General features: G+C 48.4%; 1 protein-coding gene across 1 annotated transcript in view; it reads right to left on the reverse strand.

Moving 5' to 3' along the window:
* The window catches only part of LRGUK (leucine rich repeats and guanylate kinase domain containing), a 55,728-nt gene extending 54,522 nt beyond the window's left edge, over positions 1–1,206 (reverse strand). Inside the window, exon 1 of the mRNA XM_065653692.1 lies at positions 1,018–1,206. Coding sequence (XP_065509764.1) covers positions 1,018–1,206 — 189 coding nt within the window. The remainder of the gene's footprint in view (positions 1–1,017) is intronic.
* Positions 1,207–13,894: the final 12,688 nt, after the last annotated feature.

Consider the following 13,894-nt stretch of genomic DNA (forward strand, 5'->3'; position numbering starts at 1 on the left):
AAGATAAATAATGTTTCAAATGGTAATCATCTAAATTATAGCACCTACATGTTATAGCATTGGGCCCTATAGACGCAGTTCCACTAGGTAAAAAACATGAGGTGATAACGCTGTGGCGCTGGAAACTTCAGAGCCTGACAGAGCAGGGAGAAAAAAAAATCACTTGGTTCCAGGGGCTTATTGAATCTCAGAGATGGGTGTATAACCAGGAAAGGCGTTTAGTTTGGCCATCCATATGGCAGATTATCCTTAGTCTTTATATAGCAAGGAGAGAGAGAGGCAATCCAGAACTATCCTTGACACAACGGGGATGAAAGGGACTCAAAAAATAAGGCAGAAATCATAGAGTCATTTTGGTTGGAAGAGACCTTTAAGGTCAGCGAGTGCAAGCAGGGAAGGCTGCGTCAGGCGCTGTACAAGAAGCACAAATATATTCCTACGGAACACCAAGAGATGGATGCCAAGTGGGCACGTAAAATCATAAAATCATTTTGGTTGGAAAAGACCCTCAAGATCGAGTCCAACCATTAACCCACAGCTGGAACTAACCCCTGCCCCTGAGAACCTCATCTCTGCGTCTGCTCAACCCCTCCAGGGATGGTGACTCCAGCACTGCCCTGGGCAGCCTGTTCCAATGCCCCACAGCCCTTTGGGGAAGAAATTGGTCCCCAGATCCAACCTCAACCTCCCCTGGCGCAACTTGAGGCCGTTTCCTCTGGTCCTGGCGCTTGTTCCTGGGGAGCAGAGCCCGACCCCCCCTGGCTCCAAGCTCCTTTCAGGCAGTTCAGAGATCAGAAGGTCTCTCCTCAGCTCCTGTTCTCCAGGCTGAACCCCCCAGGTCTCTCAGCCTCTCCAACAGACCAAACCAGCCTTTCTCCTCTTTGAAGAAAGGAGAAATCACCACCTGGTGCCCCATGGACTCCCCTTTCTTTCCCCCACGGAGCAATGAGGGGGGAAAAGGGCTCTTCCCTCACAAGCGCACCCCTCCCCAAATAGCTGGGGGGCACTGAGCTGAACCTCTGTGTGCTGCGACTCCTCTTCCTCATCGGCCTCCTGCTTGTCTTCGTGGTGAGGCGGGCTGAGCTGTGGCCTGTCCTGGGGCAGCTCTTTGGGGATCCCCTGGGAAAGCTGCTGCGGGGGCTCATGAGGAGAGGGAAGCGGCTCACCGAGGCCACCCTCTCCCCTCTTCTCCTCGTCCCCTGTCATGAGGGGGGAGGACGGCGAGGGGAGCTGCGCTGTGGGTGCTTCGCACTCGAGCACCACCCCGTCACCCCGCGGAACGGGCCGCCGCCATCTTGTTTGCTCTCCTGTTGTCATGGAGACGGGAGGAACGCCACGCCCCCCAGCGGGGAAGGGGATTGGCGCCAGCCCGAGGGACAGCCAATAAAAATGCGGCAAGTGGAGCGGTGGAGGATGGGAGTTGTAGTTCTCTGCGCGGGGCTCACCCCTAGGGCCCGCCAAGCCGCAAAGCATGCTGGGAGCTGTAGTCCGCCTGGCAGGCGGTCTCCTCAGGCAGTACCAGCTTGAGGCTGAAGGCACCGCAGTCGCCCTCATGCACCTTTTCTTCTCTTCTCACTCCTCCACAGCAGGGCTTTCCCTCCATTTGCGTGTCTCAGTGCCAGACACAAACTCAATACCGTCAGACAAATTACCTCCAGGGCACCGTTATCCAGCCGCTGAGCCCCGGGCCAAAATGAGCTCTGTGCGAGATGGCGGCTTTGCGCAGCGGCACCGTGACAGGAATAAGGGCTTCTGTGGCCCTGACTTCCAGTCAGCTGGTTCGGTCAAAAACTCCCAGTTTTTGTCTGGGAGTGACATTTTGTCTGACTGGTGACACCGATAATTTATACTGGGAGTCTCAGCCACCTGCTGGGGTGAGGGTCTGTGGCTGTTTGAAATGGTGAAGCAATGTACTTCCTTAACAAAAAAACCAAAACAAAACACAGTTGCACAGCGGTAGAAAAAAAACTATATAATTTTGCTGCAAACATTTGGGAAATAATGAGCAATCAAGCTGTCACAGCAGGGGGATGTAAAATGACAGCTTTTGAAATATCTTTGTTGGTTTGTGGGTTTTTTTAATCACCACAGCCTGACTGGCTTCTGCAGTCGATTTGGGGGCACGTGGAGCTAAACTGGGGTGCGGTGCACCCATGGGTGACGGCTGCTCGAGCGAACGCTCTGGGGTGGATGGTTTTGTTTAGCCCTGCATAACCGCTGCACTATGTTAAAAATTACTGATTTGTTAGAATTCCTCCTTGAGGAAATAGGAAGCTCGCCACATCATGTTCCAGAGGAAGAAAAAAAAAAAAATCCCTAATTCTACTAAACAACAAGCTCTGAGGCACAAAAATGTTTTACAGATACCAACTGGTCTTCATATAGGTCTTAAGAAAAGGCACTAAAGCGTTTTGTGCAATTGTTTCGTGGTAAGTTGAATTGTGCATGGGAGCCGCTTGGCTCCAGTCGTGCCCTATGGCAGCTAGTTCCACAAGTTCATTACTGCGGCGATTAAAAAAAAAGAAAAGTTTTTTTTTTCCCTCATTTTAGGACTCCTCCATTCCTGATCCATCATCTACCTACCTTCTTACATTGCAGAAGAGGGCAAAATGAGAAAGTAAAGCCAGAAATAAAGGAAGAGAAGTTCTGTCAGGGTGTCTCCAAATCCCTGTCAGATAAACAGGGGGAGAGCAGCACATGGTAAAACAATTTAATTTTGGGAACAGGGGATTGTTGTGAATTGCAGTGGGTCTCCAGTATGGGTCGTAACAGCCAGGTGAGCCTCGAGAGTCTCATAATTCTGGGTTTCCACATCACATAATTGCCTTTGTATTCGTAAAATGACACACCCATATTTGACTGCAATGGTTATTGCTTAAAAAAAAAAAAAAGAAGATATAAAAATTCACATCTTATGGACATTATCCGCTGACTTTTATCTTTGTGCTTCGGGGAAACATTATGATAAGTGCAATAAAGCTACCCCAAATTACCTTCCTTCATTATCTCGCTGGCCATAAATGTTAAAACCCTTAATGAGGTTTAGTTCTTTTCCACTAAGCACCCGGTGCCTCCTCCTGCAGCCCTTGGGGCACAGAGGCCGCCCTGCAAAGGCTCTTCTGCAGACGCTGTATTTCTAGGATTGTGTTCAGGGATGGGCAGCAAAGGCTGTAGATCTCGGGAAAAGATGGAAAATCCAGAAAGAGAAGGAGGGATCCTCTCTGGGAGTACATTTTTGGGAGGCTTTTGGATTTGTTGTGATCGAGGAGAACAATTTCTGGGTCATCAGAGCTGTTTGAGGGCAGCGGCTACTTACTCATTGGGCTGCTGTAGGTGTTTCAAGCTTTCATGATATCGTGAATATTCTCTTTCTCAAAACCACACCATTTTGCAGTCTAAATCTGCAGCTTCTGCCTTCTGCAAAGAGAACTTTTGGATGCGAACCTTGGGCTGCCTGACTTCATGATTATCAGTACCTGTGTCGCTCCTGCGCTGGGGCTCCTGGTGACCACAGGACATGTCAGCCGTCCCTGCACAGACCTTCCTGTGTGTAAAACATGCTGCAATGAGTTTTCTAGCTATGCCTTCCATGTTTTAAAACAAGGAGCAATTGGGTCACCCCCAGAGGAGGTGCGACACCTTTTATGCAACTGAGTTGTGGAACCATCTGTAGCTGAGGCTTGTTCCAGGGACTGTTAAAGGGCTTCGAGCTGTCTGCAGTCTGGGGAAGCTTCATGCTATGGAAAAGCTATGAGTTTTTAGAGAGAAAAAAACTGCAGAGAACCTTTTCTTGATCACCTCTCCTATGAGGGCAGGCTGAGAGAGTTGAGGTGTTCAGCCTGGAGAAGAGAAGGCTCTGGGTAGACCTTATTGCGGCCTTTCTGGCCTTAAAAGGGGCCCATAAGAAAGATGGGGACAGACCTTTGAGCAGAGCCTGTTGCGATAGGACAAGGGTTGATGGTTTTAAACTAAAGGAGGGAGATTCAGGCCAGACACGAGGAGGAAATTTTTTACAATGAGTGTGGTGAGAGCCTGGCCCAGGTTCCGAGAGAGGTGGTGGATGAACCATCCCTGGAGACATCCCAGGCCAGGCTGGACGGGGCTCTGAGCAACCTGAGCTGGTGCAGATGTCCCTGCTCATGGCAGGGGGGGCACTGGGTGGGCCGTGAAGGTCCCTCGAACCCAAACCATTCTGTGATTCTACGATTTTATGATCACAACTTTGTCTGTCTGACATCCTGCAACCACACAAGGAGGAGCACCCTGCTGACTGAGCCAGGTTGCTGCTGCAGCCAGAAATACTTACAGCAACAGGGCCCTGCCAGGACCTGGTGCTGCTCGTGTGGCTTTGCTGTCTCTCAGCTGACAGCTGTTGTGGACTCGGAGCAGAAGGGGATGACTTGGAGCCTCGTGATTGCTCTGGAGGCTCCATCATCTGTGGTGGGTGGCAGTGACAGCCACCAAGTGCAGATACTGCCTGGTAGAACCCCCTTCCTGGTTTGCGGGGTGCTCGGGGTGTGTGGCAGGACAGACAACACCACTTCAGCCTGCGCAAAACACAGTAGCAACATTTGGTGGTGGCTGGGCTTAAATCCCTCTGCGTGCATGTACATAGACGCTTTTTTTTCCTACTTCTTCTTTTTTTATCCGGTGCTCTGCCTTTGCAACCTGGAAGCCAGCCAAACACCTCTCCATTCCCCAGACTCTGCACAGACCGGGCAGCGTCAAACAAGCGGCGAACAGATGGGTGGCGTGAAGGCAGCTGAGATGCTCGGATTAGCCTGGAGTAGGTTTACGGGAAGATACTTGCCTGAGCTCTAAGCTCTCCAAGAGGCAAAGGCCACACATAATCAAATTAATAGCTAGCTGGGCAGCTTGTCCGTGTAAGAGGAGGCTGGAAATTTCAGGGGAACAGATGATAGAAAAAGGGCAGGTCCAAATACAGTTTACGTGGACTTGCCATCGAGTTTGGAGCAGAGCCAGCAGGGCTAATGAGTTCTCAGCGTGGAAGTGTCCCACAGTTTATTTCTTACCATCTGGAAAATGCCTGCCCTTCCACTGGGATTTGCGATGATTCAGACAGGAGAAAGGATTATTAAAACCTCAGAAACACACTTGTCCTCCCTGCCTGTCTCTCCCCACCCCATCTGTTTGGCTCGGCAGTGCAGGGTCTGGCTGCCGGGTTATGCATTTTGAGATGAAATGGCTCCTTTAAGACCCTTTTCCATGGGGGATGGCAACTGGAGTGAAACTAGCCTTAGGTATTATATTTTGGGCTGGAGACAGATTGCTCCTGAATGGGGCCATTAAAAAAAAAAAAAAAAAACAAAGCAGCAGACTTGGGGATAAAAAATGCCTAGGCGGTAATGGTAATTTTGATGGACAAAGAAAATAGTTGAGGTGGTAGGAAATGTCAGCCCAGACCTCCAGCTTCCAGTGCCACACCCCTGGTCCAGCACAAGGGCTTATCTAGGACATGTTCTCCTTCCTTAGCAGAAAGGAAATAAAACTCAGCTTTTTTCCTCCATAAATCACATAGTGCAAATTGCACGCTGAGGTCTAAGCATGGTCATCTCCAAGGATCAAATGCATCTTCCTCCAGAAGCCGCATCCATTTTTAAGCCTTGCCGAGGATTTGTGCCCTTCCCTCTGCCTCTTCTCCACCCCTCTGTGCCCCCAGCAGCTGCCCTCACATTTTAGCTCCAGCTTCTCCATGATCCTGGGTGGGCGCCATTTCCTGGCAGGGTTTGGTGTTCCCACTCCCAAAATGTTCCCTGAATGTGCCCAGTACCTCCATGGAGAGGGACCACGCTCTTTATGTCATCGCACTTGTGGCATTGAGGGGGCGATGGTGTCTGGTGGAGCACACAGTGGTCTCAGCCTCCAGGCTGTGCTTGCCTCTTCCTGCAGCTCATCTACAAGGTGTCCGATTCCTTTGGTGCCTGCCCTGTTTGGAGATCTTTGTACCACACTGTTGTGCTCCTCTGGCCAACAAGGCCAATGGTATCCTGGGGTGCATTAAGAAGAGTGTGAGAGGTCGAGGGAGGTTGTTCCTCTCCCTCTGCTCTGCCCTGGTGAGGCCGCATCTGGAGTTCGGTGTCCAGTTCTGGGCTCCCCAGTTTGAGAAGGACAAGGAACTACTGGAGGGAGTCCAGTGGAGGGACACAAAGATGATGAGGGGTCTGGAGCATCTTTGTGATGAGGAGACACTGAAAGAGCTGGGGCTGTTCAGCTGGAGAAGAGAAGCTGAGAGGGGATCTCATCAATGCTGATAAATATCTCCAGGGTGGGTGTCAAGAAGATGGACCAGATTCTTTTCAGTGGAGCCCAACGATAGAATGAGGGGCAACGGGCACAGACTGAAGCACAGGAGGTTCCATCTGAATATGAGGAGAAACTTCTTTCCTTTGAGGTGCCAGAGCCTGGACCAGGCTGCCCAGAGAGGTTGTGGAGTCTCCTTCTCTGGAGACATTCAAACCAGCCTGGACACATTCCTGTGTGATCTGCTCTGGTGACCCTGCGTTAGCAGGTGGGTTGGACTGGATGATCTCCGGAGGTCCCTTCCAACCCCAGCCATTCTGTGGGTGAAGCCACTTTGGTCCTAACAGTAGGAGCTCTTACTAACCTGAGTAGCCACTCTGGGACATTTTACTGACTGTCTTATGGCCACTGGATTTATGGAGAGGAAGGACCTTCTGCCCATGTTGCTGCAGAAGATCTGTCAGGTCCCATGTTACCATCTGTCTCCATTTTTGACCAGCCATCTGTAAGGCGTCCCCTCCAGTCCCATGGCGTCATTTCTGTGCCCAGACCACATTACTCAACCTTTCCCTCCTCCATGTCCTCCACGTGGCAGAGGTCACTCCTCCATGGGAGCTGGTGGCTGCGTGTCCACAGATATCTCAGTGTCCTCCCATCCAACCTCTCTGCTTTTGGTAACGCAGACTCTCTTGATCCTGTAAAAGGAAGAGAGAGGATGGCAAAGGGGTTGTCTCTGGTTACCCAGAGCTTTTGGGGTAATCTACTCACGTTCAAGGAATCATTAAACACACGGGAGCTGTTTGAAGAGTGTCCTTAATCTGTAATCAACTGGGAAAGAGCTAATCATGCAGATGAGGGACTTTTGCAGTTCCCCTAAACTCCTGGGCTTCTCTTCTGAGTGATTAATGAGCAACAGCTCAGTACGTGGACTCAGTTATTCACAGCCTCATCTGACACATTCCTGCTCTTTGTGTGAGAAGGGAGATTTCTGGACGCACCAAGGAGAGGTAAATCTTCTACGCCAAGGTTCGATCAGGGAAAGGAGAGTAGCTGCTGCGTAGCCAGGAGAGTAAGAAAAGGGCAACCAACATTACAGCCAGCCTGGCTCAGTGAAGATCAGTGGTTTGAGGCGGACTTGGCCCCAAAAATATGTCTCAAAGAACCCTCACAGCACTCAGTTTCTCAAGCTGAAAGCTTAAAGAAGGGGTTGGAGTAGTTTAAGCAGGTGAGAATTGACTCCAGCTGTGCTAATGAAGGAAAACTCCTTCATCTGCTGTTACTTCATTGCCGAAGAGGTTGGTGTGGCACAGAGAGTGGGAGATGTTTCCCCAGACATTGTCTCATTTCACATGGTGCTTGTCTGTGGTGTGAAATGTTCCCCAAATTCTCCAGGCTCTGGAACAGCAAACACTGTAGTGAGCATTAAAAAAAAAAAAAAAAAACAAAACCAGAACCGAAGCTCTAAATCAGCGGTTATTATCCTAATAACATCTTCCACTATTGACAGAGTTGACAGAGGGAGCATTTCATACTCAGAAGCTTTAACAGCAAACGCTGGCCTTAAATACATTGATTTACTATTCAATTATAAAAACAATCAGCTCCCAAATAAGTGCCACATGCAAAGCAGATTTATAGGCAGCCCTAGCACTCTGATAGCTCTTTGCACTTGCAAAAGCCCCATTTAAATCTACTCGGTGATTCACCAACAAGTACCAAGCAATAAAGGGACCCAGCTGGATGTTGGGAGAAAGAGGAAAAAACCTGAAATGTTGCCTTGGTGCTCCAGAGTAGGAAGAGAAGCAAGGTGTAAAACAGCGTGCGTGCTGCTCAAATCATGTTAAACCCAGCTTTGCAGGCCCTGGTTTCATGGTGATGGGGCAGAGGCGTGGGGCTATTTGACCCCTTCCCTTCAGTTTGTTCCTATGGCTGTATTATTATTGATACTCAGCCTGCAGCTCCTTAAATCAGTTCCCCACAGCCAGTAGCTGGGCTTTACTTTGGGGGTTGGACTAGATGACCTTTGAAGGTCCCTTCCAACCCAAACTATTTTGTGATTCTATTTCCCCTTGATCCTCTTTGTGTTTCCAGCTGTGTCTCCCTGAGCTTTTCCACTGGGGGTTGCATGTGGGTGTGTGGTGCCACATCAGCGCTGGCTGCCTTGAAGTCCCCATGTGGGGACAACTGCCAGCACCCTGCGTGAGCAAAGCAATAATCTGAAAAGTCTTGGATGAGGGGTCAGAGGGGTCTGGGGAAGCCCAGGTCTCTCTCTCATTAGCTCCCTGTCTTTCTGACAGTCTGAGCTCGCTGGGGACTTTCATAGAATCATAGAATCATTTCGGTTGGAAGGATTGAGTCCAACCGTAACCTAAGTCTAGCACTACCCCATGTCCCTAAGAACCTCGTTTATGTGCCTTTTAAACCCTTCCAGGAATGGTGACTCCACCGCTGCCCTGGGCAGCCTGTTCCACTGCTTCACAAGCCATACTGTGAATAATTTTTTCCTAATATCCAATTTGAACCTTCCCTGGCACAAGACTCTGCCCAGGAGGACAAGGTGGTGGCAGGACCCCCCCACTCCTAAAGTCTGTCCAGACCAGGAGCTGAGATCTTCCTTACTTCAGTCCAACACACTGTCTGTCTCTAACCCCTCGTATCCCAGAAACTCTGTGTTCCTCTGGTCCCTTGCTGGTGGCGCTGGGATGTGCCACCAGCTTAGGGGACAAACAAGGATCAGAGATGCCAGTCCTGCCGGAGAAGCGCTGTAGATACCACGAGAGAGCTGATGTCTGGCTATTATGGAGCTGATGGAGTTGCCTGTATTCAGAATCTCGAAGCCAGTGCAATGTCATGTGTCACTGCTCGTCTTTGCAAAGTGTCTTTAATAGGGCAAGGGGCCAGCAAACAGCACAACTATGAGTGAAGGAGGGAGGTATTTCATCTCCAGGCTGGTTCCTCCTGCATCCTTCCAATGATGAGCAGGAAAACACAATCTGTATAATACAAATATTAATATAACCAGTTCTCCATCAGTCTCTTTCTTGTGGATCCCCTGGGTTTTAGTCCCTGTACCGCTCAGCTCAGGCCTGACCTGCTTGTGCTCGTCAGAGTCCAGCGATGGAGGGGGGAGAATTCGCCAGGAGCGAGAGCAGCAGCTTTTTCTCATCTGGGTGGCAGAGGCATGAAAAATAACCGTGATATTCATTTAAGTCTCCACAGGCCTTTAGAAAAGCTCAGCACCAGGCTCGGGATTCAGGCTGCTTCCTCTTTCTCTTTTCTTTTCCCCAGATCTGCTTTCACCTCTTCAGTTGTCAGAGCCACCCCACCGGCTGAGCACACTGAACTGCAGCAGCGGAGAGAGTGATTTGTCTGCGCCAAATATATTTCATGCTGCAGCTCGGTAGAGAAGATTACAAACACTGAAGTCCAAGGCTCTAACAGTCCAATTTTCTCCACTGATTGCCACTGTGCCTAAGCTTAACAGAGTAAATAATGAACACCGATGCAATGAACTTCCCAACAAATTGCTCCTGATGAATTTCACACAGGTCATCCAAAAGCAAATTTAATGATTATATGCTGGCCACAGCTGCCTAATTTTTTTTTTTCCCCTGGCTTGGTTGTTAGATCTAATCAGCAAAGGAAGGAAGAGAAAATAAAATAAAATGCTTCATTTCTGAGCACGCTCCCTATTCAATGCAGAAAGCTACAAACTGCAGGGCACACAGGCGGCTCTGGCTCGGCTTGACAAGACGGCTTTGCCCGGTAATGAGAGCAGGGCTGGTTACACCAGGGACTGCGGCCTGGAGAGCAACATTTGACTTCACTGCATCTCCGTTTCCTTTCGAGTTGATTGTCCGTCACGCCTGTTTGCAGTGCAGACTCCTCAGGGCAGAACATCCCCTGCTATGCACATACACAGCGCTGGACATCCAGCCTTGCCCGAGGCTCGAGTTGCTACTGCGATATAATTGATGTGGGTCACTGGGTATTAGAAGTGCTGTAGGATGAATCCTTGGGTAATAAATTCCTGAAATTAAAGCACAGTCAGATTTGTGGCCAAGGTCTGCAGTGATGGACGGGGCTTTGTAGATCGTAGCATGTTTCTACTATGGGAATTAATCCTCAGGACTAAGGATCAGCCCTCAAGGGGCCATTTGTGTGACGACTTCATGGCTCAGCTCAGTAAAATGACTCTCTTTCCCCTCAGAAAAGCTCCCTACTTGTCTAAAAGCACTAGAATCAACATTACTGCAATGCTAATTTCCTCTTGGCAGCTCTCCCCCTCTCCCTGTCTGGTACCCTCCTCTTTATTGCTATCTACCGCATTCAAAAAGAAATTCGCAATTATGACTCATGCTTATAAAATAAAAACGCAGCCACTAAAAGGCAAAACGAGAGTCTCGGTGGAACGACTCCTCAGCAAACCTTTCCAGGCACATGTGTGGCAGATTGTGAGATTGAGGAGACCCACACCATGATATCCCTGGGGAGCTTTATCTGTCTATCTGTGTGCGTGTGTGTACATATATATATATATATTTTTGTACGTATATATCTGCCAGGCAGATTTATATCATCCTTAATCAAGAGGAGGCACTTGGGACAGGACGAGATGGTGACTGATACGCAACTGTGAAAAAGAACTGGAGCAATTTGCTTTGCCTTCCACTTCTGCTCTTGTGTCTGGCACAGGCTTCAAAAATAGTGTGATAATTAAAATCCATTAAAGATTACAGGGCTGTAAAGAGGAAATTGTGAAACCCTCATGAGCTTTTACAGTCCCCATGAAAATATTTTGTTTTGCGGTCTGGAGGAGTATTTCCTTGTCTCTTTAAACACCAAAGGGCCACATCCATAGAACAATTACTCTCTAAGCGCTGGCGGAACTGGCAGTGTTTCATGCAGCATTACAAAACAAAATCTCTAAGCCTTATCCATAAAACATTGTGTCTTGCAGGGTCATATGAGGACTCCAAAACTGCTATAGGCAAGAACTGGTGCAGAGAACAGAACTGGAGAAGTTATCTGTGGTCTGGTAAGACTGAGGAATGGGTCATGGGGTAAGTTACGCTGTGCATAGCTCAGATCTAAGATTTAAGGGGGTTCCTGGGTCTTTGCACAGTTTGCAAAACCTTCATGTAGTTTGTTCCCTTTTGGAAACCATCTTCCCCTGTGAACCTGTTATAAATGCCCTGTCTTTGTGACCGGCTTCCACAGGTTGGGATGGAAAAATAGTTACCAGAGAACAACACACTGAAGAATGGAAAAGTAAATGCTAGCAAAGTAGTGTCAGAAAGTTTCCCAAGGGCTGGTGTTCTCTGGAGACTTGTGCCTCTGTTGAATCCCTAAGAACTGATAAACTCAGGACAGCCAGAGCCTGCCAAATCTGTGCAAGACCATGAGAACATACAAGCATCAACAAGGGGCTGTGTGACTAAGACGAGGTTCTCAGGGACGTGGTTTCGTGACAGCATTGGGTTAAGTTGGACTCGATCATCTTGAGGGTCTTTTCCAACCAAAATGATTTGATCATTCTATGATTCTATGACTTGGACCATACTCAAGAGAGTGGTGGCTGCTACATGAAGAGTACAGGGTTCCACAGACACCTGGTGAGACCACGTGCTCTCAAGGGACATTTCAAACATTTAGAAGCCACTGGTGTGTCAGTCCCACCTTCTTCTTCCAACCAACTTCAGGGCTGGCCTCCCAACTGTGGCTCCAGATGGGTTCTCCTGCGTGTGTGTGGACATCGTGGATAAGCCAACGTGTTGTCTGAATAACTATTTGCTATGAAACATAACAGCTTGACTCTACTCGCAATAAGAACTTAATGAACGAAAGATGTTCCCAAAAGATCTCTCCCCCAACTGCTCTATCCTCTATGAGCCAGGGCGGATTTGCAATGAGCACCAACACGCGAGCCAGACCCCTAGCAAGGGGATTCTCTTTTTCCAGGCAGGCTTGGTGCCCAAATTGCCCCCATTGCTCATATTGTCCAGGTGCTTTGTAGCAAGCGGGTCGCTGCCATGTCAGTGGTGCTATCTGGGAACACATATGCAGGGGGAAAAGTACTGGGAGATGGTTTAGCAAAGCGTAACTGCGCTGTGCAGAGGATGGGCCTGCTGATTATTTAGTGCTCTCTCCTGGAAAGCAGCAGGGAGAGTGGGCGAGCTGAAAATGACACACGCAAACCTAGCTTCGCTGCCTAAGCATGAGCTATGTGGAGGATTCTATGCTTCAAAATCATCCTCTTCAGCGTGTGTAATTCTGAAATACCTGTTGGCAAGAAAACAAGGTGCATTCAAAAGCAGCCTTTCTGGGAAAAAGTGTTCTGTAAGGATTTGCTAAGGTTGATGAGGATTCTTTCTGGCAGCATCTCATGAGGCAGCAAGAAAGCTTGTGCAGAGTACGTATGTATATATGTATGTATGTATGTGCTGCTCATGCCTTTCTCTGTGCCCTCAGGCAAGCCTCACTCCCTTTGTGTCTTTGGTGAGACCTCCCTAAAATACAGAGAGAATATTAGCTTCCCTTGTGAAGGTTTTGACAGTTTGAGTGCTTGAGATGTAAGCTGATTATAAACTGTAATTACCTCAATTGCAAACCTTTTTCTTTCCTCTACAGCAGACTCTAGGTAAGTCCCTGGATGTCCTCTCTATGGTCATGCCATGGTGTTCTTGTGCCACGCAGTCCATCAAGTGCCTTCTCACACCTCAGGCCAGTGCAGACATCGGCGAGGGCTTTATTTAATCTTCTGGAGGTGTGATGGACAATGTGAGGTTCAGCTCAAAGAAGAGTCTCTTAAATAATTTGCTTTGGAAGCAAATATACTCCCAATTTTGAAATGTTCTTGATTTTGTGCAATCTGTCATGGCACCCAGCAGCACAGCTGCTCGGTGGGTGGAAAATGCGGATTGCAAAGCTCGAGAACAGCCACACGAAGGTAAGGCAGAGCCTCAGATTATTAAGGAATTAAAAACAAAAGGAATCAAAAAGAGCCTGACATGAGGCCACAGCAGCCCAGTCTGAATGCAGAGCTCCTCACACATCTCTTCTTTACCTCAAAGGGTCTGAAATCTGTCTTACATGTACCAAGCAGCTTCTTTACCTTCCTCCAAAGTCTGGATATGAAATAACCCACTTTCCTGTATCTAGACTGCAGCACAACTCGATGTGAGAGCAGGTGAATACAGATCTCATGTATTACCCCAGACGGACCCCACATCATCATACATGTTACTGTGGTGGAGTTCTTCACTCTTCCTCATGCAAATTCATCATGGAAAGCAGGGAACTCTTGTAGTTAATGGCCAATATCGACATGAGAAAAACTGAGTTCATGAATAAAATGAGAATAGAAACCAGAAGAAGATTCAGAACAACTAGAACTACCGTATTCTGCTTTTATCATGGTGGTTGAGAAGCTTCTTGTCTAGTTGGCCCGTGGTAGCTGGGGATTCTGATCCAGAAGCCCACTTCTACAATGATGTAACCTTGGAGGACACTATGAATTTGGATGTAGAAGGGAATCTTTTAAATACCACGAAAATAACAATTTGTAAAAAAAGACCCAGACAAAGCACCAGAGCCTTTGAAGAGTCTTTAAACATCTTTTAATTTTGCAGTT

This window comes from Caloenas nicobarica, chromosome 1 (genome assembly GCF_036013445.1).
Source record: "Caloenas nicobarica isolate bCalNic1 chromosome 1, bCalNic1.hap1, whole genome shotgun sequence".
In the NCBI taxonomy this organism is placed as follows: domain Eukaryota; kingdom Metazoa; phylum Chordata; class Aves; order Columbiformes; family Columbidae; genus Caloenas; species Caloenas nicobarica.